The sequence below is a fragment of the Nyctibius grandis genome, chromosome 15 (assembly GCF_013368605.1).
Source record: "Nyctibius grandis isolate bNycGra1 chromosome 15, bNycGra1.pri, whole genome shotgun sequence".
Classification (NCBI taxonomy): Eukaryota; Metazoa; Chordata; class Aves; order Nyctibiiformes; family Nyctibiidae; genus Nyctibius; species Nyctibius grandis.
The window spans coordinates 10,376,714-10,403,446 of record NC_090672.1 but is presented as its reverse complement, the minus strand read 5'-3'; the positions used below and the strand labels follow the sequence as shown (position 1 = coordinate 10,403,446).

The 26,733-nt window shown below is 37.3% G+C and overlaps 1 protein-coding gene across 4 annotated transcripts in view; it reads left to right on the top strand.

Annotated features, from left to right (window-relative positions):
• PRKCA (protein kinase C alpha) overlaps nucleotides 1-26,733 on the top strand; it is a 144,744-nt gene that overhangs the window by 57,196 nt on the left and 60,815 nt on the right. For all 4 annotated transcript variants that reach the window (XM_068413027.1, XM_068413025.1, XM_068413026.1 and 1 more), the window contains exon 3: nucleotides 385-467. In XM_068413027.1, coding sequence (XP_068269128.1) covers nucleotides 385-467 — 83 coding nt within the window. The remainder of the gene's footprint in view (nucleotides 1-384; nucleotides 468-26,733) is intronic.

Here is a 26,733-nt window from a genome sequence, read left to right as displayed (position 1 = left end):
TCGTGCCTCCTGCTCTTGCCTGAATGCACGTTGACAGCTCCTGTTACAGATAAGGATTTAGATTCAGGAAATGTGGCTTCGCAGAATTGTTCATCCCACACTGTATTTTAACACTATGGGCTGTCTTAAACATTAAAAATTTATCACTGTGTAGAGTCTTTTGATTTCTAAATGTGCATGCTTATCTTCTCTTTAATTATATTGTTTACCTGATGTCTGCCATTCTTGTGTGTCTTTATTTAACATTAAGCTCTGCTTTCTTTCATTGACTTACAGGTGAAATATTTAACTATAAGTTTTATTTCCTCAGTAATTATATTTGTTACAACAGGAAAAATAATAAACCTTTGCCATTCTAACTGTTGGTTTCCCTTTTCTTACTAGTTTGCTGTTTTGTGGTTCACAAGAGATGCCATGAGTTTGTTACCTTCTCTTGTCCTGGGGCTGACAAGGGACCTGACACTGATGTAAGTACATTGACATTTAATATGTTGCTTTTACACATAGTTTTATGTTGTTACACCTAACTGCGAGAATGAATTACAAACAATATCAATAGGCTCTTTATGATAGGTAATTGTAGTCTGAGTGGTTTTTAACAGTTCTGAAGTGAATATTTATGGACTGTAAGATCTATTTTTGATAAGAAAAGTAACAATGAACATGTGACCAAGAACAATATCCCTCAGAGCGTGACAACCCTGAGGTGTTTACCCAAGCATGAAGTCAGCATTTTATTTTTGTTTGCTTGATGGTGGATGTATTTGATATTAACAATTCCCAGGAAAGGCTGAGGCTTTTCCTGTGCTCATCTTATCTCAAGGTATATCTTCAGAGTAGACTCTGGTCCTTGTCCTCTCTGCAGACAAAGATCTATAGCTCCAATTAGATGACAGTTTAATCTTGAGCCAGCTGTCTTATCTGAGAGAGGTTTTTGAATAAAATTATATTCATGCTTGAGCTAGTATACCAGTCAGGATACACCCATTCTGTCTTGCTCTGTCAATACTTCTATATACACGTAGCATTTTTAGTCAACAACCAGTTTTTGTTTTCAACACATCTGCTTACATGGCGAGACACATGCAAAAGAATTTTGTGTCACCCTGCTGAAATAATAAACTAATCTTGTTTGTTCACATAAAAATAACATTTCTTTGAGTTTTATAAATTCCACTTTACAGTGAAGTAATTTAACATCTGCTTATGGGAACAATACATTCCAAGTGTTCTTTGTCTGAACGGCTCTGTTTTGTTTCTTATAATATATTCATGCTCTAGATTGTAGGCTATTATCTCCTCTGATGAAATGCACCAGAAGACTTTTCTTGCTAGGTTTTAATGAGCTTCTCATGAATTGTTTTAATATGCTAGCCATGAGATCAATGAACAATATATGGGCAGAAGCCACAAGGGGTTTTGGAAAATTTGAGATGTAAAAAGTTTTCTTATTTTTAAATTTAAGTAGAAGGAAATGATGAAGAACTGAGAAGAATTTTAAAAACTGTTTATTTTTTAAACATTTCATATAATCTAAATTTAGGTACATAAGAAAAATGCTTAAGTTAGGAGTGTAGTTACCCTATTTGGTTCGTCCTGTTTAGCTGATAGAGATAGTCACTTCCAGAGAGCATCCAGGTCTTAGGTGACCTCAGTCATACCTGTGGTTGGTCTTTCTCCACTGGTCACAGAGAGAGTTGAGCGGGGGCGAGATCCGGCACTCTTGTGGCAGCACACTGAAGTTGGTGGCAGAACCACTGCTGTCCTCAACATCCGCCTCTTCTCTTCCTGACTTTCTCCCTGCCACCTCCACACTCACGCAGAGGTGACCCTCTGGTGAGTCTGCTCCTGAACGGTGCCTTCCCTCAGAGATCACCGCGCTTCAGTTACTGCTGCTTTGGCAACTGCTTACAACAGAAGCAGCTTCACAGTACTCGAAATATCATTGCTAAAATTAACTGAATGATATTAAAAATATAATTGTAACTGAAGTCTGTCTTTTCACCTTTCTGTCTTTTCCCAAATTCAGTTCTGGTAGCTCATGAAATGCTCCGTTATTTCATCTGTGCCTGTATCTCCAGCTGTCTTTTTCTTCCTATTCACTTTTTTGCACTTAGCTCCTCATCTCAAATTTTCTTCATCTTTCATCAGCTGTTCCTGCTGCAGTCCTGATTACTTGTTGCCATTTAAGAGCCATGACACCCCAAAAGAGTGTTGCTCCAACAGTGAGATTCAGAATATCTAAGCTAAGGGCCCTGCTATGTATGGATGCAGTCGCCAGAAGCTAAGGTCATCCATAGATCAAGTCAGGCAGTAAGATTCAAGAAGTCAGGATTCAAGCACAGAGCAGTTACCCATGTGTGCAAAGAACATGGGTATTGCCAAAGGTTTAAGTGTGTTGAATGGGACCAGGGTGTAGGAAATACCAGTGCAGCCGCGATGAATTCCTCGGGAGGTTTGACGGTTATTCAGGCTGTGCATAAAGCATCTCTTTCTACTTAACGTAGAGCACAGCTTTCTTGAAGAAAGTCACTTAACTGAGCCAAGGTCAATTTTTCTGACAGATTTCAAAGGAAGAGACTTGTAACAGTAACGCAGTAGTTAGAGCACTCGCTTGGAAGCCAATGCCTCTCTGTAATGCAGGAAGGAAGCCAGTCTTCAACCTGGCTTTGCTCATAGCGTTCCTTAGTGCATTTTATCAAGGGAGACTCTATTATTAAAATAATCATGAAGGCAGGAACGAGAAACCAAAGTTATTCTTCATACCCTTCCTTTTCTGAACGTTCTTGAATTCTTCAAGCTTTGAAGGGAAGTGTGGAGATTGGCTCTGTCTGTGTAGTGTAACAGTTAAAGCGATCTTTTGGAATTTGGAAGTTGTGGATTTGAAGTGCCTTGAGCTACAGAAAGGCTAAAATCCAGGTCTCCCCTGTGCAGGTGGGTGTTCCTGTCACTAAACTAACATACCGAAGGTAGGTGGCAACACCTACTCCCTAATTCCGTAATTCTCCACACACCTTCTGTATTGTGTACATGGGCAGGGCCAGTACCGACGTTGCACGGTGCTGTCTGCTATGGGACCTGCTTTCCTAGAAACTCTCACCTGCAGTTTGTTAGGCAACAATTCTCGTATCAGGTGAGTTACTGTTATCACCAAATGGAGTAAACGTCACCATTAGCAGATATCAACCAAGGCAGGCGCTGGGGCCAGGTTCATCCTGACGTGTGTGTCTGCAGCCGCTTTAGCAGCGGTCAGGCTGGTGAAATGTGGCTTCACTGATGTCAACTGCAAAATACCTGTTGAGCATTAAAGGGGACAGAATTTCAGCAACAGTCTGAACAATTAAACAATGTCTGTTTAATTAACTCGTTCTCTAAATACGGTTCATGCCTACAAGCAATACATTGCTGATTTGCTTTGGTCGGTCCTAAAACAGAAGTAGAATAAAACAATTAAATCTGGTTTTATCTTAGTGCTCAGTTGTGACATAAGATGTTAATGAAAGTTATTTTTGATTGACAATTTTAGTGGTGACAGTCATGAGTAGGTCTCCTATGTCTATAATGAATGGTTTGACTCTTGAAAGTGTTCTTGATTATTTTTTTTTAAACATGGGTTCTTCAGAGTTTTTCTCCTGAAGCTCATAAATGAGAACACGCATTTGTGCGTGAGACCATTTAATTTTATCGAGAATCTCGTCATGGTTATAGAATCTGTTATGTGGCAGGTTGTTAATAACCTTTAATACTGCTGACTGCATTTCGTGATTTGTTTTGGCCTTGGTGATTAAATAAATCAGCCTAATGCCTTATTTTAGTATTTGGGTTACCAAATGATCATTTTCAATATTTACACAGAAGCGGTATCTCAAAAACACTTTGAAGATTAAAAGCAAACAGAAAATAAATATGTTTTAATAAAACTGTGCTACATTAGTGGGTGCTATTACACAAAGAGGATTGTAGAATGTTATCCTTTAATTTACTGAAATATTTGACTACAATGTCTACCCTTTTACAGTTCAGTAACTTATTCCTATCCAAGTTAGTACAAGCTTCATTCTGAAATGTAGTGTCCTATAAAGCTTATCGTAATATTTAGCAGATTTTTAAATATTAAAAAGTCATTTCCTAAATTATTTCATGCAGGTGCGCAACTAATTTGCATACTCAAATTCTCCACTGTCTTTGCATGATGCAGCCTTTCTATTAATTGTAAGAGTAATATTGTCATTAATAAAATGAGAATTTCCAGGGCAATAATTATAAATTATAATAGTATTTATACATGATATAATAAATTTATATTATTATAGTAGTGTTTATTACATATTATAATAATTTTAAATCATGCACTGTACTCTTAGCATAAATGAGGCAATCCTTACAAAGACATCATTAGGATAATTATCAGTTAAATTTGTTTTACTTAGTAAGGAGAATCTGAAGTCTAACAGCCAGAGAGGTGCCCCACAATGGGTGACAGCCAAGGTTAGAATGCAAAACATTTCAATATACAAACCATTTCCCACTCAGAAACAAAACTGCCTTCAGCAGCCCAGGGAGGCGTTTCTTGCAGGTGAGCGTTCACCGCCGTCCCTGCCGAGGCCTGAGGTATCTGGGACATGATGGCAGGGACTTATTTATAGCGTGTCTTGAGGGGCGATATTGTGGCACTCACACTCCGTGCCTCCAGGGATAGGGAGGGTTTCGGAGCAGAGGGGATTATTAGTGTGTAGGAAGACTCTGAAGGGGAGAAAACCAGAATTTTTAAAAACTTCACTCTGACTTTCATGAAAGCTAAATATCTACCTGTGGCTAAAGGGCGAGGCTGAAGTGTATCTTTAAAATAATGCTCTTTGGAAAGAGAGAATTGAACTGCTTTAAAAATTGTGTACAGAGAGATTTCGGTCACGGAGTTGTTTTCAAAGCTCTTTGTAACATTTTTTGGCTGCAGCAGTCCCCTGCAGAAAGGGGGAGGTCCCCTGGCAGTTGTAGTAATTTCTCTAAATACATTTAATAGTTGCAACAAAAGTTAGTTTTTAGTTTCTAGATATTTAAATACAGTCAAAACAGCAAAAGAGATTTCAGACTACACTATCCACAGATCTTTTCTTATTTCCTAGCCTTTCTTACATGCCTTGTAACTAAGTATTTAATAAATTTTGACTACTCAGCTGTATAGAAGTCCTGCGGTCTGTATCATGCTAAAAATAGTGGTGTACAAATATTATCTCCTTGTGTAACACTTTTATTTGCTACAGCATTCTATTGCTGTAAAAGAGGATAAATTATTTTTATTACTTTAAAATTAAATGCCTTGAAGGTGACTGTAAAAGAGACAAAAGCTTAAAATCACCCTCTTTTTGCTTTACACAGACTAGCTGAAATGTGAGGTTGAAAGGTCTGTGTTTGTGCCAAAAGGAAAAAAATACTTGTGAATAAAGTGGTTGTCCTTGACTAGGACTGAAATGATGGTGTCTGGGGAACAATATCCTGTTTCAGATGAAATGAGAATTCACACAATCAAAAAATTTTACATTTCCTTAATACTTGGCAGGGTGTGAGCTTTGGTGTCTTAGCAAAATACCAACTCAGGAAATTATTTTGCTGCTATCTAATGGCTCTCTGTAGTTTGAATAGAAATTATTCATCTTCTCTTCATGGCCAGCTCTTTTATAGTGATGCTATTGAGTGCAATTTAACAGCTCCTGCTGCTATTATACTCTAAAGCTACATGAAGCATCATCTCCAATTCAGATACTTGTTTTTGGAAGATTGCTCAGTGTTCATAAAAACTATTTTAAGTCATTGATGAAATGCTTTAAAACTTGAGTAAATTAATGTAAAAATAGAAGAACAGCCTCAAAAAATGACTGCTGCTGTAACTAGCTTGGTTAAGAGGTGTTTAATATTAAGGAATAACTAGTCAAGTTTCTTTCAAAAAGGGCACTTTAAAATTGAGAGTTAAATCTTTGTTCCCTTTGTTAACAGAATGTAGTGACCAGAAAGTATTTTCAGACTGCATGTGATTTGTTAAAATGTTCCCAATTCCATGCCACATAGAATTGAAAAAAAAACCCAGACAAAACAGTAATTTAGAGTATTGTTGGACTGTATTCATTTTTTTCAGTATGAGTTTATAGAACTTTATAGAGTGCACAAGAACTCAGACATCACCACCTCTGGATCAGCACTACTTTCAGTTTATAATATAGGCTCCAAAGGAGATTTATGAGCAAAATAAATAAATAGAAATTAAAAGTGTCACACCTCTGTACTAAGCAGAAGTAAATTAATATGAATAGGCTATCCCAAAGGGCTTAGTTGTCTTGACCACATTTCTTTTTCTGTTTAGTTCCAGGTAATGCTGCAATCTTTTTTTTTTCTTTTTTTTTTTTTTTTTAAAAAAAATTCTTCTTTCCGCCCCCCCTTCACTGGCCTTTAGTTATGCTTCCAGACCATTTACATGTAGGAGGCTGGTTTCAGAATGAAAAAAGATAGTTGCTTTACTGGTCTTGGGAATTAAAAAAAAAACCCTCATGAAAAGAAAAGGCAGTAAGTGGAAGCATGGTATTAAGACTTACTGTAGAACAAGTTAAAAAGGGATTTTAATCAGAAAGCTTTGCAGTCTATTTCCAGGGATAATGAAATGCAGCAGCAGGACATGTCTGATTTGCTTTTAACCATTTGGTTGTTTTTGCTCTGAAAAGCAGCTATTATCTATGTTCAACACCATGAGTGACCTGAGCAACAAGCAAGCATCATTGATGAATATTGTAGCCACCTAGGATGTTTTTTTTAATTGCCAATCTGTATTTTGGATAATAGGCAATCTTGTCCTAGAAATATTTTCTTTTTAGTTAAAATAAAAATCTTCTCAGTTCGTCACAAAAGATACAGAAAGGCAGGAAGATCTGGCAGGATATAAAGTTTACCGCTTGCCAGATTACCAAAGTGCTCTCTTAAAGAGAAGCCTGTATGAATTTTTTTGAAGTGATTCTTAAAGAGCTCTAATGCAATAAATTTATTCATCTTTCATTGTATACCTGAAACAAAGAGAATATAAAGCCCCCACTATTTACAAATTGAGATACCAACTCAGTGTGTTTGTATGCCTATGTTTTCTAATTAGGAAAATTATTAATCACAATGACTTTGTTTACAATAGGCATCATTAGATGGGGACAGTGGATAATATTCTTATTATAAAACAATTACAATGCAAACACACTTTTGTGAAAATATAATATTCCTTACTATATTCTTACTCTCCTTTCCCAAAGAGCTAGTCCTAGGTTGCCAAAATAAACAAGATCACAGTCAATGCAGTAGGTTATTTTAAGCCAAATTTTACAGGACAGAAAGGATATTTTATTACAAAATAAGTATGTTCTTTCTCGTGATTACCCTGACTTCTGAATCTCTGCAGAGTGTCCAAAGTAGTTTATGGAGAAATAAAGGTTTCATGCTTATGTTTTTCACCTCTAAGCCCTAAAAATTAACTGGAAGGAGAACTTGCTTATATAACTTTTCTAATTTTTAAAAATTGTTTTTAAATGGTACAGTGCACAGCTCTAATGGGTTATTATGAAATGTGGGTATATGAGTACAAAATCTCAATTTGAACAGAATCAGACCTGAGGTAAGACTCCTTTTAACGAAAGAGAGAGAAATTAAAGAAGGAAATCTGTCAAAAAGGGCTCTGTATATATTAAGTATAAATCCTGCTGATAATCAGCCGACATCTGAAGGAGGTTCATGTGTGTGGTAGGGAGGACATGCCTTGGTTTCCTCCATCAAGTGCTCTTAAACTGGGACAGCATCTTATGTCCCTTGACATTCCTCTCCCCTTAGCGGATACTTCAGAATCCAAGTGCTGTTTTCCGACCCATCTCAATAAAGAAAATCCAGCCATATGTCACCCTCTCCACCTTATGTTCATCACCAGTTGGCAGGCACTGCCTCTCTTCAGAAATGTGCTCCTCACCTGCCCGTGGGAGGTTTGCCACTGCTCAGTGCCCGTGCACAGCTTATTTACTGATCAACCAGTTCAGTGCTCCTTCAGAGCCTGGTTTAATTGCTGTTAGCTGCCTGTACAGAGGTGTTCAGGGCACTGCTCACCTAAGTGCCTTCTTTTAAGTAGTTGGAAGCTGCTTCAAGTGCTGGAACATGTTTGCATTTATCATCTACTGAGAATACATTTGTACCTGCTATTCTGAAATTAAAGCGCAGGCTCCTTTTATTGCCACTGAAATGGCTTTTAAGCTAGAGTGAATGATCCTCAAGAAAAACAGAATTAAATTACAAAGGAACAGCTTCATGGACTTTCATTACTACTTATAATGGTCACCCCTTCCCTCTGCCCTACAACTCCCTTAGCTTGTCCATCTGCTGAAGATGCATGGAAAAATTTTGACTGCAGTACCGAAGAGAGCTGTATGAATCCTCTCCTTATACACACCCCACTTACAGGAAATATGTGATAGGTGACTGCCTAATTATAGGCAAATAATTATTAGGCAATGATATTATAAAAGGAGAACTCTCAGCAAAGTTATTCCCAATAGTAAAAGAAATCTTGTTGATAGGGTTGCAATTTTAGTGGCAGTAACTATAACTGATTAAGTGATCTGCTGGGTGGTAATTTCACAATCAAAATTTTTTCTAATTCCCAAAATTGAAGTTGACATTATTCCAACAGCACTTATTTTCCAATTGTTAGAGTATATTTAGTTGTGCAATTTAAGCTGAATTTAATTATTTCCTTGTCATCTTATACCTACCCTTTGCAAAAGTTGTGTCAGTCTTTAAACTGTGTGTAAATATGATGAGATGATACTGGGGTTTAGGAGGGAAAGAGCGCTTAAGGCTTGCTAATAATCTGTTTTCTTACATGAGATGTCATGTGTGAAATGTACCATAGACATTCTCTCAGGTTCCACCCCCACAATCATGTGTTTGAAAAAAAAGAAAGCCTGATTATGGCACAGGGAACTTCTTAGCTAGGAGGAACATACACAGTCACAGGCCACTGAGAAAACCTTGCAGAATGCCAAACGTTTTTAGCACTGTCTGTTTTTTGAGGTGGAAGTTCTTACACCAAAATTAGACAAAATCTTAATTTGGAATAAAAGGAGTGGGCTAGTTTTGAAAAACACTGTAGATCCCATATGCTACAAATAATCACGAAAGAGCACACCTATCTCTGTGGGTTATTGGTAGCTGTTTCCTTGGGAGGCTGGCAGAAATTTGCTAACGACTGCTGAGTTAAACTGGTATAGCCCCTGATTCTTAATATACATCACACAACTGCAGCAAACCACCTCTGGGGTTGGGGAAAAAAGAACGACTTGTACTTTGTAGGAGAGAGCAAGTTGCTTTTATTGAGGTGGTTTGACCCAGGGATGGAGAGATGAGAGAGAGAGGGAGGGGAGGTAGAGACACATCCTGGCTGGTGGGGGAGCAGCTGCCATCCTTTTCTGTTTGAGCTCCGTTTGACTGGTCCTGCTAAAGCATTTGGGTAGCTTTGCATAAACAGGAACAATTTACTTTTTTTCTTGGGCATGCTTTTGTTATTCTGTTTGTTTCCTCTTATTTTTCGCTGTCCATTTTTGGGGAGATACTCTTAAGAAATCCAAATAGTTCACAGGTTTTTCTTCAGCCTTTGGAAAAGATTGGATTTGTCTTGAAATAGCCAGTGGTATCAGGGAACGTGTATTAGATTATATCATTGTCACAAAATATTTTCTCATTTTTATAATGACCTAATGAAAGTTGATGCAAACAGATTTGAAACCAACTGCACATTACCTGCATTGAAAAACAAAATCCCAATGCTTCTGTTGAAGTAACATTATGCTAGTGGTGATTCCTTTTGTAATTTGATTTCAGCTATTCCCTTGCAAATAAGTAAACACTAGCATGACCGATGTAATTAATGAAACTTAATCCCTAAAGTACCAGTGATCATAGTCTGAGCTCATGAACTAAAAGCAAAAGCATGTAATAAATTCTGGTAATGAGAATTTAATAGATATGAGTCAGAGATTGATTTATTCTTTTTTCTTTTTGTCCCCATGGGAAGGGTACCTGCTGAACCAAGGCATGAAAGGAATTTCTCTGTGTTGGGAAACCCATTGTAATCTGTAAAAAAGCTACCTTCGGGTCTGTTTCTATGGCAACAGGAGCATCAGACCAGCAAAGAATGGACCAGAAAGGAGATAAAAGCCTCTATAAAAATAGTTATAAAAAGCATATGCATAGCATTGGCTACTTTTGTTTCTTTTTTTTAAAAAAAAAAGAAGAAAGGAAAAAAAGTGCAGAACTTGGAGTTTTTTGAAACCTGGTTATTATGGTAGCTATTTAGGTTAGACCCTATTGGCGTGGGAGAACTATAGTAGGGTACTAGCAAATGATTAACTTTGTGGACATTAATTAAGAAGAGTTTATAAAAAAAACCAACCAAACAAAAAAAAAACCAAACACCAAAAACAAACAAACAAAAAACACCCCCCCAAAAAAACCAATATCAAATCTAAACTTACTGGAAGCAATATGATTTTTAAAGTGATTTTTAGGTAACTCCTCTTAAAAAAGCATTTTCTGAACCTTTAGGGTCTTCATTCTGTTCTACAAAAGTTACAGTGAGATGGGAAATGATATATCTTTGGTCTGCAAGTAGCCTTTTCTCCTATCCAACTAATTGCTTTATTATCATTACATTTTCTTTTTGGTGTCTAATTGCAAGTGTGTGAATTGTATATCCCGTACTGACAGCCCATGTGGTCAACATTTTTCTTCTCTTGCCCTTGTGTTGCCAGAGATTGGATAAGACCATGTGCAAAAGAATAAAAAAGCTTTTTCCTCCATCTTTCAAAGGGTTAACTATGGTCATGCCAGTAGGAAAGGTGTCAGCCCCAACACTAATGAAAAAAGTGTGGAATTAGTGCAATATACATCTGAACTTGATGTTCATACTCTGATACTTTTCAAAAATGAAATCTCCTCAGCTCTATTTTCAGCCAAGCCTATTTTTATAATTGTTCTCTCATTGTTTCACAGTTTCAAAGGAAAAAAATTCTAGTTAAAAAATGGGATGCGTGTTTACCTGTTTTACTTCTACTGTTGAAATTAACAATCTTTATTTAGAAAAGAAGAAACCTATTGAAAATATTCTAGCTCTATGTTTTGTGCTTTAGATATTCCTTATCCATGGTTCTACAGGCGCTTTGCAATGCGTTGCTGTTTAGAAGTCTGACTTCAGGAGCTTTGAAAGCAAGCAAAGGAAGAGTCCAAGTAAATTAGTGTGCACGAGTATCACAGCAAAGCACTGTGGCCATGTTGTTGAAAGAATTTACTGTGTCATTTCTTTATAGAACTGTGGCACCACTTTTTTTATAGTTCTTATTTCTGGTAATGTCTTTGTCAAGTGTAAAAAAAATAAGCATGATCACATTATTTCAGATGGACATTACTAGTACAATGACTTGGAAGAGACCTAACAGGTGCAGTTGTATAGTCTGATTTCTTGAAATGAAGAGCAAATCATGATTGATTGATTGAATAGGGACTTTAATGAGCATAAGCTCAAAGTGTGTTTGTATAAGTAGAGATTTATAAAAATTCTGATATATCTTGTCCAAAAAGTAGGCTAAAAAGCAACCTGGCTGCAGCGATGAAGTTTGAGGGAGTTCGGAACAGTCAGGCATAAGAATATGTATAAAACCTGTTATATAGGCCACATATATATATACATGTAGTGTTTGCTAAGAGGATTCTTAGATTCATTGTCACAGATTTTTTTTTTTTCTAGAATAGTTTTCTAGAATATTTTTTTTTTCTAGAATCACATGAAATCTGGGATTATCCCAAATTATTGTTTTCTTCCTGAGAAAATACTTTGCATTTATTTAAAAATAATTTGAGCTGTACAATCCTAGCACACAACGGGGTGAAGACACAGCTATGTCGTCTTATAAATAGGTTTATGAAATTCTTCCTTAGTCAAAATCCACTTTTATTTTTCAAGGTCTATATTAGTTACCTACAGATTGACCTACTTATGAGTAAATCAGTCATGTCATATTGTTAAATCTGAAGCCTAAAATCCCATTCCTCAACACGCGTTCATGGCATTCCTTTTTTAACATGTTAAAAAGCTTTTTACTTCACTTAATTAAAACAAATAATTTTAATAACCAGAGACTTCAATTTATGTGGTTGTTCTCAAAGTTTATTCATTTTGTCATGTTGACCTTGTTCTACTGAGTGAAATTCAGTTCTCAGTCTTGAGATTTAATGATGTCAATACTGAACATACCCTGCTGCATACTGCTGGCATCCTCTGCTGAGATGCTGATAGCTCCCAAATGGCTCTGGCCTCTAAAGGGTGCAAGAGGAAGGAAAATGCTTTTGGAGAAGCAGAAGCAAAAAAAGATAGGAGGACAGTGCAAAAACCAGTAGAAATTAAAGCAGTCCTGTAACTTTTAGGAGAAACGTATAATCCCTCAGAGTTTTGTTTAACATCTGTTACTTGTATCTTCATGTGCCAAGAGCATGATTGGACCATTCAGGAAAATAAAAAGAACTGTGCAATCAACAGACTTTGTTCAATATTCCTGCATAGAGGGGATTTGTGATAGATAATAGAAAAGACTTCAGTCAAACGCAAATGGGTTTATATTTTACATGCTTAATTTAGAAACATGCCACACAGAGGTAAAATTAAGAGAACTAGAAATACACATCCATTTTTTTTTTTTTAATTTGCTGGAAGTGCATTATAGTATGAGAAGGGTAGAAAATGTTCTCTCCTACCATTCCAGACTAATCCTTTGCTCTTCTGTGAGAAGGTACAGCTGTGTACTGCTCTTACAAGCTCAAATCAAATCAAAGTGTTTCCTAGTGCTTTGTATTTAGCAACAATAAAGCCCTTGGGTCAGATGAGGAGCCTGCTTCTGCGCCAGAACGTGTACCTGAACTACTCCAGGTACCCTATTGAGGCGATACATTATATATCTAAATCAACCCACTTTAGTGACATAATGGTCCAGAAATGGCTACTATAATAAAAGTTTATTTTCAAGTCGTTCTAAAATGAATGAGGAAAAAAGCACCGGTTTAATTTTCTTCACATTAGCTGTCATTGCACTGCATTTTATTCTTTTAATGTGTCTGCTCCTGTCACAGTAGTCCATTCGCTCAGGTTCATTACTGCTTGTTTTGCCAATACTCTTGGGATACACTCCAAGCACTGGGGTTATTAGTCATTGCAATGAAAGACCAGTGCATCTTAATCAATACAGGCTTCCAAAAATTAAACGTTTCTTGACGTTGTGGTTCAAAATGATCACATTTAAAAATCAAGTTCCTCCTTAATAAGTAGAAGACTTTTTTTGTCTTTTGAGGATGTCGCCCATGAAGATATCTTTCACATGAGATTTTTTTTTTTTTTTTAATTAAGGTCTTTTGGCTAAATTTGCCCAACTCTGAAAAGGATACGAAATTCCTCATCCATGCACACGCATCTGACATACACACGCGGATACTGTTCATTTTACGTGCTCGTTAGTGTTTGTGTTCACCAGCAGAGTGAACAGGAGCTGCAAGTAGGCACTTGGTGCTTTGGAAAATTAGGCTAATAAACCATAAACACCTAATCTGGGAGTGTGCAAGTGTGTGATATGCTGTTTAAAATAACAAGATATATGATGTTTGCCCTGGCTTTTTCTTATGCAGTTGTGTGCCTATTTGTGTATAAACATTATCACCATATATCATAAAGTATTTATGGTACCTATATGTTTAAAAAGCATTACAGTTACACTAATATCTGGATAGAAAAAACCCTCAGTACTACAAGTCAAGTGGCTCAGCATAACAGGTTTAAGAAATCACTTGTTTTTCAAGGGAAAACTCTATAAATGAGAGCTGCTCTGAACTGAAGGGGCTAACAGTTGAGTTTTGTAAAATGTGTTGAACGCAAAATACTGCTTTGGAAATCTTGATGGTAAAGACAAATTCAGGAAAAGGTCTCTGAAACAGTGGGTTTCTCAGCATTTCTAACATTAGTACAAAATTTGCATCTAAGTCAGTGGGAGTCTTTTCAGTGCTTAATGAACTGTGCTTGAGTTACAAACCTGGTATTTAAACTGTTTCTTTAACACAAAAATAAAGAGTATGTAAGATTACAACTATAATAAAAGCTACAAAGACACAAAATATACTATGTTGCATCCATTCAGTTCAGAGCACTTAGGAAAATGTTGATCCTGTAGCAGTGTTCAGCGCGTCTTCTGCAAACTCCCAGGCAGAAATACCTTTGGCTTTGGTGGTGATGGCATGAACACGCTCTGCTGCAGCAGTAATGATGTTGAATGATGCCCATAAGATCAGATAAAAAATGTATAATTTATTTAGTAGGAAATGGAATATGAAATGATACCGTAGGTGTATGGTGTTCTTCTCCTGTCCTGCTGCTTTAGGAGACTAAAATAGCCCCAGTAAGGAGAAATTCCTTCTGCAGGTGGATGTCTCTGGCAGGACTATGTGCGACCACTGTGATCTCTGTTGGTGACTGCCTGCATAGATGGTCACGATGATGAGCAGTGCATTTGCTGCAAAGTTTGTTGAAGTAAATGTGCTCATAAGCACCGTGTATTTTGCCTAAAATATGGTGTTACACAGCCACCCCCGTCTTTTTTTTTATATAAGCTTTGCAGCTTTTATATATATTTTATTCATTGCGATTAAAAAAGGGTGGAGGTGTGAATAAGGCCAGTGGCAGGAAACTGTTGGTTCCAAAAACTTGCTAGAATAATAATATAAAAAGTAGACTAGGAAAAAATGTTTTAACTGGATTTCTGCAATATCCCTGGCAAAATCATCCAAGTATAGCCAGTTTTTAGAAGTCTGTTAATGCTATTCTAACTTAAAAGATAACTTAAAAGTGAAGTCTGTCAATAAAGGGAGAAAACAAATAGGTAGTAATCATAAAAGAAAGAAAAAGATTTGATTAAGTCCTTGCTAATGATATTCCATAATTAGATCTCCTTAATGGATGGGTAGAATAATCTATTTAATTGTAACTATGGTTTGTGCTAGAGTACTATGCCTTATTGTTTTACGTCTCTGTAATGAAAGAGCCAGCATTACTTTTGTAATAAATACATTTTTCTCAAAATGCTCTTTTTTTTTCAATTTACTAGACATTTATATATCACCTTGTGAAGTTTTTTCCTTATTCTTTCTAATGGGACTGATCTTTTGATCCTTTGATGGAAGGGGATGTTGCACCAGCATTCTCAGTTAAGCAGCAAGTTTTTTGGCCTTATATATTTTCAAGTATATGCTGTTATTTAATGATTTATGCTTGACTGGCATGCCTTATGTTGAGAGGGTCTTTATCTATAGCCTAATTAAACTAAATCTTCTACTGTCTGTGTCTAGTTCAATTAAAATGACTTGGAAAGATTGACCTCCTTAATACTCTTCAAAGCATGTTATTAGTCTGTACAGTCCCTTCAAGATAACTTGTCATCTCTTGAGATAATACTTACTGTCTGCTTGAAAAAAGTTAGAAAAAAATGATGATCTGGCTAAGATGAAATAAAAATGTGTATCTTTCCACTTGTAACAGAAACTTAAAACCAAAAGTAAACAGTAAACCCCTGTGAAGTAACATCAGGTGCAAACAGGAACACAACCATGTTACAACACATGTGCAGCTCCTGCCGATCGTAGCTTGGAGCTGGGATCCCGGTGCCTGGCGATGGAGCGCTCGGTGAGCGTGGGAGGAAGGGTGGCATCCTCCTGCGTGGCAGAGTGTGAGGGTCTGGTAGGAAGCAGAGGAGGAGAGAGACGCTCCCCTCTCTCCTGCACAGCCTGCGAGAGCCCCGGGGCTGCCAGTAGCCAAGCGGGCAAGTCTGAAGCCCCTGGCTGGAGCCTGTAGTCACCTCTCAATGGTGTGGATCTTCCATGGGCATATGGACTGAAATTTCTCTTATATCTTTATGGCAGGTTTTCAAGTGTACTTTAGGTTGCATTTCATTTTTATAATTGTGGGTACTGCCCCAAGATCATAGGCTGCTTTCAGCTTGTACCTGCCTGTTTTCACAGCTCCTTTTTCTCCTTTGCCTCCAGGTTCATTACACCCTCAATTTATCAGCTTCCTTGTGTCTAGTTCAAAGGTACTTTCAGTCTGGGATTCTGCATATTCATTTCTTTGAAAATCTAATAGAAGTTTCTAATGAGGTCTGTGGTTTAGCATTTGTCATCTTTGCTAAGCAATCTTTGACACACTGTGTTCTTCATCAGGGTGCTCTTAGTACAGATATAATATTTTACTTGGCTAACAGATAAGCAGATGCAATGCTTCATGTATCATAACTTGACAAATATTCCACACTTAATGCGTAAAATGAGGAGACATGAAAAATCTTTAATTATTTTTGCGTTTCCTATGTAAGTTTTCAAATGAGAATCAATAGCTTTTAATTACTCTATCACATCTGTGCTTTACGTAGCTTTTTAAATTTTAGGCCTCTCTAAGAGATTCTGAGCATCTCTTCTTGAATAGATAGCAAAAGATATCTAAAAAGATAAAAGATATCAGTAAAGTATATGGGCTGCTGGTAAGTTTTTATGTCTTGCCTCCACTGACATTGACAGTTGTATCTAATAGTTCTTCTCTATAATAAAGTAAACTGATTTTTATTTCTGCTACCATTCTTAAAGGGATTTGCTTGACTGGGCATTGATAGTCGTATTTTCCTTAAGTTCACTTCCGTGTTTGTTTGCTATCTTTGATTAATTAATTATGCTTTTGACACAATAATTTAGCCTTTATTACTCTCTTGAGCCCTGACTCTCCTCTCATTAGATGCCTGATCAGGAGCTCATCTTTAATACAAAGCCACTATTTTTTCTTCTCTGTGTGTGCAGATGGTGTTTCATTTCTTGATGGAAGCAGCCTCTGCAGAAGATGCTGCCAAAGTATCTTCATTAACTAACTGGCAGAAGTTTTGAGCAATCAACCGCCTTTCCTTCAAATGACAAAATCATTTTGCCTGTATAATCTTTTAGATTTTTTAGTGGCCTTCAGAGTTCCTTTTTAGAGTGGGGACTGGAGCATGCCACAGATCTTGTCAGCAAGAACGCATTTTTTGAGATTCTGCTAATTATATTGTTCATAGTTCATGCGGGAGAGTGAGTTAAAAAAATGGAAGACAGTGAAATATAAAACCAGTTTTTATTCTCCAAGTTAATTTGTTGTAAATAACTGTCCAGCAGTCTTAAAATGCTGTCTGTCTGAAGCAAACTGTTCTTTAACAGCATGTTGAAGCTAAAGCACCTTGCGAACTGAGCTGCTTTACTCTGTTGGGATTTCCTTTGGGATATTTCACTGCCCTGACCTTGCATCAACCTGCTGCATCCAGAATATCCTCTGTGATTACATCCTGACATGCTGTGACTGTACAATAGTATTCCACAGTTTTCTTTAAAACATATTTAATAATATTTTAAAAGAAATTAAATTTTTCTGCAGAAAAGAAAAATGTTTGTTTGTGATACAGAATAACAGAGAAGATGAACAGTAATTTTTGCTGGCTGTTTGGGTGATTCAGTGAAGGGTGATGGAGTATCTGTTAAGGAGTTTGAATGGAAGTTTGAGATTTGGCTACAAAATTCATCATCCTGCAATAAAGACGAAAATTTAATTTCATTGTCAATATGTAAGATGAAAATTTACTAAAGCTAGACGTTACTGTGAGCAAAGTGAGTTTGAATTCATTAAGAACCTAGAAACAATCATCAAGTCAGTAATGAAAGAGCAGCAAATGCAAAAGCAGGCTTTTAATATTAGCACAGATTCTGTTGAGCTTGTTGCGTGCTCCTCACTGCTACCTGCTTGTTTTCCAGTTTTTAGGCTGATTTTCTAAGGAAACTGCGTATGGCTTGTCAGGACACTTAGTCCATCCTGCAGCTCAGTCTTTGTGACTTAACTGTGTTACACCAATTAATTCATCTGACGGCTTCTTTGTCCTGGCTGTTTCCCCATCGGTTAGAAATTCACTTGTCTGATTTTGTGCTGAGGAATTCCTGATGCTCGTCAGCCCCGTGCCCGCCCTGCGCTGCTGCAGCCCAGCACGGAGCAGGTGTTAGCATGACACTTAGCATTCTTACAGCACCTCTCACAAGCCTTCAAGGCACTCCACAATCATCAGATGTCTCCATGTCCCTCCAAGATAAGAACCTCTTAACACAGGTATTTTACAAATAGGTAATTAGACACAGAGAAAATGAGTCCTGCCTGGATCATACAGTGAACGGGACAGAATTCCCTTTCTCCTGACCTCAAATTCATTCCACACCCCCTGCGTTGCAGAGCCTGCGTGTCTGTAGCTCTCTTTGCCTTCACAAAGCGCAGTGAAAATAAATGGTATCTGCCTCTCATCTTCAGAACATGTTTATGGGGATAGCATTTCTCCTGTTAGAGGAAAGGGAGCTGGAGACTGGGAGAATAAGTTTTCTCATCAAGAAGAAACCAAATCCCTTCCTTACTAAGGGCTCCATTTGGGTTATTATAACATGATATTTCAGGCATTTATTTTAAGGCCATATGAGAAGATTGTATCTTTGAAAGACATTGAATATTTAAGAAGAGTGTTCTAAGACGTTCTGAATTCTCAAGGGACAGATTAATAACTTCAAGCTAAAATATTTCAAAATAAGAAAGTTATATTCCAGTGAGTTTTTTGCCTACTTAAAATAACCCAGCTGTGAAACTGGAAGTATGTGGTACTAAGTGTTCTTTGTTCAGAGTTTAAAAATAATTCAAAACCCCAGAGATCTGGAAGCAGATGTCTGTGTTTCAGGATTCAGAAGGCCCCAACAATGGCAATATCTCGTTGTCAGCATACTGATTTCATATTCATGTGGCACCCATTTATTCACAGAAAACTTTCTTTTTTCCACTGGTTAAAGCGTAGTTTTTAGAGGTAGGGGGTTTGATGGTGGGTTTTTTTAACTTGTTCTGTGTGCTTGGGATAATCACTGCTCCAATCTGATCCGGCATTCTCGGATATATAATAGGCGTCTCAGCCTTTGTACCGTAAGGTTATTTCCAAACATTAGAAACCCAGTGAAAACCATTTTGAGATCCATCTTCCCGCCGCCCCCCCGGCCCTGCCGGTGCCCTCCTGCCCCGGGCTCGGGCAGCTGTTCTTGGGATGGGCAGCGTTGGGGAGCAGGAGGACTGGAGGCTGTCCCACGTGAGTGTGGAAGATGCCACCTGCCTGGGCTTACACGGGATCCATGAAACATCCACTTGCAGGCTGGGTATGTGTTAGACTCTGCTCTTGGTATGCACTAAGAATGGTGATTGCCTAATATCATGTTGGTCTTTGCCCACAGGTGCCCGATCCAAGCCCAGTCTTTCACTGGATGTGTTGCATGTTCACTATAGTGTAGCGTAAAGAGCTCAGGAAACTGCTCTTCCCATACGGCTCTTCACAGTGTTCCCTTAGTGTGACGTCTCCAATTTTCTTGTTTTAATTTTGCTGTCTCTTATTTCTGTTCTTTTATTCCTTTGTCACATTTTTTCTCTAACAGTTCTAACACTTTCAGTGACTGTGCAGATACACCCTTCTTTGAACTGAAGAGTTACATTTTTAGATAGATATTGCTGTTTTAACCTGCAGTTACAACAATAAATTACCATTTTATTGGATTGACTACTTGTTCTAAACTGTTCATTTCATGGTGCTGTGGGCATGATAAGTGAACCGGTAATATTTGATCGCAAATACACGTTTAATCAAGGAACATTACAGAAAGCTTTAGGGTAAAGATTTAACATGAAATGTTTCTTTTCCATTAACACTACAATAACTAATACTTTCCTGTAGTGTTTTTCATCCATGACTTTTGTCATTGTTCATTTTTTAACTTGCAGTTTATGTAAAGACAGTTATAATTGTATGCGTTATTCTCTGGAGAGGAGGTTTTTAAATATGTAATCTTGGTTAAGAAACATTCAGTATTCATATTTCAGGCATTATTTCAGTCTGTGTATTTGACATTTCTTTCTCTACAGAGAAAGCTTTGATTTAAAAAGTACCTACCAGATTCACAGTGTCTTTGATTAGACAGACGTGAGAATGTTATCCTGTTGGTTTTACTATAGTCACTTAGTATTGTCTTGAGGCAGGCTGAAAATTAACTATTATTTAATTGTGTTAAATTAATGATATGTGATTTTTTTCAGGCAAAGTCTTGAGTGAATCTCAAAGAAAAGCAAATAGGCATAAAGCAGTTGTCCCTGATCTTCTGGTTCAGATTTCTCTACTAGCCACACAAAGCTAGTGGGCACACTGGATGATGAGGCTGGTGGAGACCCTGGGGAAATGATGGTTGTCTCCTTCGTTGAGGTTTTGTGGCTGGTGCCAGGGTGGGGTCCTTGATGGATGGGTGCAGTATGGTATAGATGGGGGGTGTCATCTGCAGGGGTGGAAGCTGCAATTTTATCCTCAGCACAGCTCAGATGTTTTTTAATCCAGTGAGGACCTGAGACTATGTCATTTTTACCTACTGTTTATTTTTGGGAAAGAAGCTCTTTCTGGGGAGTCAGCACTATATGTCCTGAAGGATGTAGGTAGAGCACAAGTATATGCCTCACTAAACACACAGTATAGTGACTTTATTATAAGTATTTGGCTCTATGCTTTTGGGGGCTAATAATATTACTAAAAGTGGATTGCTTATTCTCTGTCCTGTCAAATCAAAGCTTTGCATACGTTACTGGCTCAGTAGGTAACCTGCTTTCCAAGCTCTTTACAATTTAAGCCATCAGATATGTTATATAGGGTCCTGACGTTTAAAAAAAAAGTCCCTCAACGTTACGTATTTTAGGAGATACTAGAGCATGATCTGTACTGATAGTGAGTGTTGGGTCTGAAACCTACTATTCATGGGCAGACTAAAAAGAAAGTATAAATGTTCAGGTCAATAAGAAGGTTGAACTGCATCTAGGACAGAAGTCATACGTAAGTGATAGATACATTGGCAGAGTAGCTGGTAGTAGAAGGAAGAATGATAGGCTAAATGATTGGATAAAGTCACTCATACAATTTTAAATCTATACTTTATTAGCCTCTGTCACCATCCATAGATCATGAGCACAGATGAATGTGATACACCTGAAACTGGCCAGAAGATGGAGTGCAGTAATGTAACCATGTCATAACATGACAAAACAAGTGCACAGCTGCTGGACTTTAACTTAATACCTTGCCATCATGCAGACTGCTTGAATGTTACTTCTGGGACATTTGAGAATTGCTCTTCTTGCAGTGATTTGTTGGGTGAGACTTCAGTTATTTTCTCTTTGTCATATAAAATGCAGTATAATACAAAAAATGATAATGAGAGAAAAGAAAAATCTTCTGACTCATGATATCTGTATTTAGTCTGTGAAATAAGTGGCTCAATGGTCTTAGTTGCACAGACAAATGTCATATTTGATCAAACCTGTTGTGATTCTTTCTCTTCTCTTTCTCTTAGTTGTAGGTATTTACTAGTTTGATGATAGGACTGCCAGTTGCATAAAGTAAAATCTCTGGACAATAGTTCAGTGCCTTCCGAATGAAATTGTTTGGTTTTTGATTAAAAAAAAAAGAAGGTGGGAGACCTTTATCTTGCTTTTTTAAAAATTTTTTTTGGGGGTTCTAGAACAGCAGTTACTTGAAAAATCTTCAAAAAAACCCTTGGCTATGCTGGTATAGCTTCTGCTTAGAGAGTCTGACACGGCATGTCAAAACACAGGTTCGCTGTGACCTTTGAAACTGCCCAGATGACTCTAAGAAAGACTTCCACTGTGTCTGGCAGCAGCTAATGAGGTAACCGGATTGTGCTGAGCTGAGTTGGGCTGTTGTCTGTAGGACAACCTGTTTTGGAGTATCAGCTGCTTGACAGGCTCAAAATTTACCCTATTTCAAAAGAACTTTTTGAGAAAAATATTATTACTGTCATAATAAAACATCTCTAAATGCTTTAATACAGCTTTACAAATAGATAGATGATATAATACAGGGCTGAAAATTTGCTTGTCTCTGTACATGGAAAAGGGTCTAGTTGTTTCGGGTGCTGCTATATTATAAATAAAAATGCTGTATAAATGCAGCGTAGAGCTGTGTTTGTACTTTGTGTACTTAAACTTTTATTAAGCTGGAATAAAAGGCTTTCTTTTAATGTTGTATTGCTGTTGCAGAGTAGCCTCATTTGTTGTCCCTGATATGAGATATGTAAAAAAAAAAAATAAAACAAGACTTTGCTCTGTCAAGCTTAAAGTAGCTGTGGGAGTTGAATGGAATGAGACTTGATAAATTAATGATGCTGAGTGCTGCAGGAAAATGGAAAAGGGATGAATGTAAGAGAGAGGTGCCAATCTGTAATACTGTGATTGATCAGCCAGGCACATAGGTAATGGCAGAAACTGTGGGCAAGGATATAAAGCAATGAATGAATTTAAAGCAATTGGGTGAATTTGGGACTGACAGTAACAATGGTTAATAGAGACAAATTTGGTTTAATCACTTTTAAAAATATGTTTACTTTTGGGAAGATGATACAATTTTGTAAATAATTAACACATTATTATTATGTTTTTTTTATCTTGTAACCATGTGTTCTATTTTACTGCAACTCTAATTTGACTTTTTCTAGCTGACATGTATTATGAAACTATATTTTTGTTTGAACTTGAACTGATATTACTTCTGGTTTTCAATTTATTTTTTTCTTAAATAATGTGTTTTTATAGATTTCTGTGTCAGATTCACTTAGTCATGATCAGCTCTGGGGTTTTTTGTGGTTTGGATTTCTCTCGCTTTGCTCATAGTAACCTAGGGGCAGGTTGGTTAATGTTAAGCAGAAGCCTGTTGCGATGCTGCATGTCAGCTGAGGGGAGTCTTAAGGCATGGCAATAAACGGCATAGGTGCAGAAAAAGTCTCCCTAGTTTGGTAATTGAATTTGATTTTGCATTGATTGCATCTCAGAAGTAGCCCACACTAAAGCAGGCCAGACTCTTGCCTTGCCCCCCACGCACACATAGTAGGTAGAACTGATGGCTGCTCTGGGTGACAGAAGAAGTTATGAAATACACAGTAGAGGTTGTTACTGGTATTTCTAATATCAGGTAAATTAGAAAGACCTTTACATTTTGTGGACCTCATCTCCTTTGCGACTTGTCTTTCTTATAATTTTCTTGTAATGAAAAGATATTACGAATTGTCAGATAATTTTTCGAATGAGAAGATCTCCGAAGAGGAGCCTTTCAGTTCTCACCAACTGATTTGCAGAGAATGGTTAAACGGTTTGTTCTCAGTAGCTTCAGCACTGCAGGGCAGCTAGACTGGAGTATCGTTCATGGGGCAGAAAAGCTGTTTATGTCATGTATTGGTTTGTGTCTGGCGGTTGAACTGAGGTTTGCCCTGCTATAGGTTATATCCCACACAATTTGTTTCTCTGGAATTAATCTGAAGGGTGGTAGATACAAAGAAAGCTGCCAGGTCTGGGTTGAAAAATCTGTCAGATTACAAAAGCACCTGCAAAGGCTGAGTCTGCTCTAGCAAGCAAGTGCTTTGTCATTATCCATTGCGACTGGCTGTTACGAGGCATTACAGCTGGCCATAAATCTCAGAGAAGGGCAATGTAAAGTGTCTAACTAAAATCTAAGTGGAATTAGCACTAAGGCATGATCTTGACTGAACATGAATGTCCAGAATATGGGAAAGAGGTTAAGATGTTGATTATATCTGAAAAAAGATATTTTATTTTGTACCAGGTCTTGTTTCTTATTTGCACAAATGCTCCATGAATTTGATGGACGTGCTGTAAATCTGATTAGGATTGTAGCAGCCACATGAGGCTTAGTCCCTACATCTTTAGATGTTCAGTCCCCTCCACTTCATGAAGTCTACAGGTATACTGAATCCCTTTTTTATCAAGTGATGTTTAATGTTAGTCTTGGATTGGAGGGACTACAGGACGTTTTGCAGCATAGTTGTAGCTATGTTGTGAAGCATACAATCCATGTACAGCACATTGAATAATACACAGAAAAATACTATGTCTACTTGATGCAGTACATGTGGGGTTTTTTTTAACAGATAAAGCATTTAGTGGAAATCTGAGATTCATCAATTATTTTTTTAATCAAAAAAATCAAAGGCCTGATGAAGAGCAATGTATGAAACATTTTTTTTCTGAGTAGGAAATTCTCAGTGTAAACTGTAACAGAAGCATTTACGTTAGTATTAAGCAACTTCATGCTAATTGCATTATATTGCCATCTAATAACTTAGATTATGCACATTGTAGAAGTGTTATCTGAAACCATTTGTTTTCTTTTGAATGTGAAAGTTCATCTGGAGGACGCATATTATTGTCTCCTTGGTTATGTTTCATTTAATGGTGAGAAGAGGTTTCCTATGATGAAGTGAGTTTTCTTAAGGACTCTTGGAGACCTAATGTAGTTTCTGGCTGCCAGTTTATAAATATTTGCCTTGCATTTAAGTTCTTCCATGTTTTGCAGTTGGGGTAGTCTATTATGGAAGGATTTTTCTCCCCAGTTTTTATATTTTGTTTTATCTTCAACTAAAAAAAACACCTTGAATTTCCTCTAGCTTCTTCTTGATAGGCTATGAGTGTATAAATTATTGCCAGGATGGCCACTGTCGAAGGGAAGATATACATCTTACCGACAACATTAATTTTCATGTGTTTCTACAGGCCCAGCACTTGACCAGTGCCAGCAAAACTAGTTTTCAAAAATTTTTTTTTTCCTTTCTTTGCTCCTCATGTCAATCTTCTACATGTTTATCATATCAGATTTTTCTTTCAGCAGGATTAATATTGTGCAATTCCATTTGTACCTGGGATTAATTTTAATAATTGGTTTTGATGCAGCCTTACAAAGGCTTAGCTAGCAGCGCTATGTTAATCTATATACTGGGATTATAGAGGAAAACCAGTTTCTTTTTTTCTTCTTTATAAACATTACATTACTTGCAGAGGAGGATAAATGCACTTATTCTGCTGTCATGCTTGACAAGCAATTTTCATAGATGCCTGCTTTATAATCCCTGACTAAACATTGCGCTGTAATACCTTTTATGAATACAACTTAAGATCTTTCCAAATTTATTTCCTCCATAGTCATATCAGTCTGCAGAGCTCCTAGCTACAGCCTGTATCTAAGTGGTACATGATGCAACGAGCAGACAAGTGTCCAGCCTGACTTGCCTCATGTTAGCAAATTAATTACAGCTGTAATCATTGCAGGGACTCCCAGCAAGTGGTTTGGACTGAATTTTGTAAAACCAGGTTACAGCCAAAATGGCACAACTTTTTCTCCTTTGTTAAGAGAATGAAAAAAAGCTATTTACTTATTTTTCCACTTTTCACTTTTTTGTCTGTTGCTCTTGGATATACATTTGCTGTATAAAATGGAACTAGTAGTACTCAAGAACTTTCACAATGATGGATGACATGCCTAGCAATGTTTAGGACACCATTAATTTACACTGGCTGGGAGATTTCATGCCAAAGAGAAGGAGAAAAGAGAAATGTATGCAGAAGAGTTATACTTGAGCTGTAAAATCAAGAACTGATAAAGCTGTTACCATTGGTGTCATAGACTAGGCTTGTTTGAGAGTTTGGCCTTGATTTGTTAGTTTATGTTACCAATTACACAGAGGACATAGTATTTATAGAGGTTCACAGCGTCTAGTATAGGTGTACACTGCAATGCTTTCTACAGCTATGGAATCTTCGTAGTGGGAGGTTTCACTAAGGAATGTTCATACCCACAAGTGATTTCTGAGAAATAAAAAGTAGGAGTCTAAACTAGTCTTCTCTTCGGTGGAGGTACTCTGCCAGCAAAACGCTTCTGTGCAGGCTTTCTTCCAAATGAAAAGCCTTCAGTGTAATCTGGGAAGCTCCTTTGCCATCCACAGCCTTGACAAAAACACTCTCATTAAAGAAGGAGAAGGAAAAACCCTTATTACAGAAACTTGTGTCCATGGAATGGTCTCAGGATGGGCATACTCAAAATATCTAGCTCGGAGATGATGTTGCAATGTAACTAAATGTTTTGGTGAGGCCTTTCTGTATTTCCATATTTTTTTTCTGCTTTGAACAGTGCAGAGTTAATTGCCAGGTATTAAATATTTATAGATTATGTTATTAGTCATTGCTAAATGCTGTAAGGACTTCTCCTGATGTTGCAAAGCAGCTGAGACTCGTTCAGCCTTAGGAGCAAAGCAGAGATGGCAGCCATGAGGAAATCCTCCTTTCAGGCCTTCAAGCGCTGGAGCTCACCCTTCTTCTAAAGTGATTACAACAGTCCTTATTGTGTTCAGATTTTTGATTAGCAAACCTCAAAAGGGTCAAATTCTGCCCAAGGGACAGAAGATTTGTGTCAATTCTTATTTTTAATCTAAGTGTGCTCTCAACTGTGGTCACAGTGAAGCACTTTTCTCCCCAAATAGTGGCTTCGAGTTATGGTTTTAAATCTCAAATAACACTGCCAAATGTCAGGGAATCAAGAGGCTGTGCTAAAAGCCTGTCATTCTTTCAGGGGTTTATTGTGCGCTGTTAACTTTTTCTTCAAGTTTCAGTATTGTTTTCTGAATTTTTAATCAGCTAATAAATAGCAACGGCTACGCTGCTGT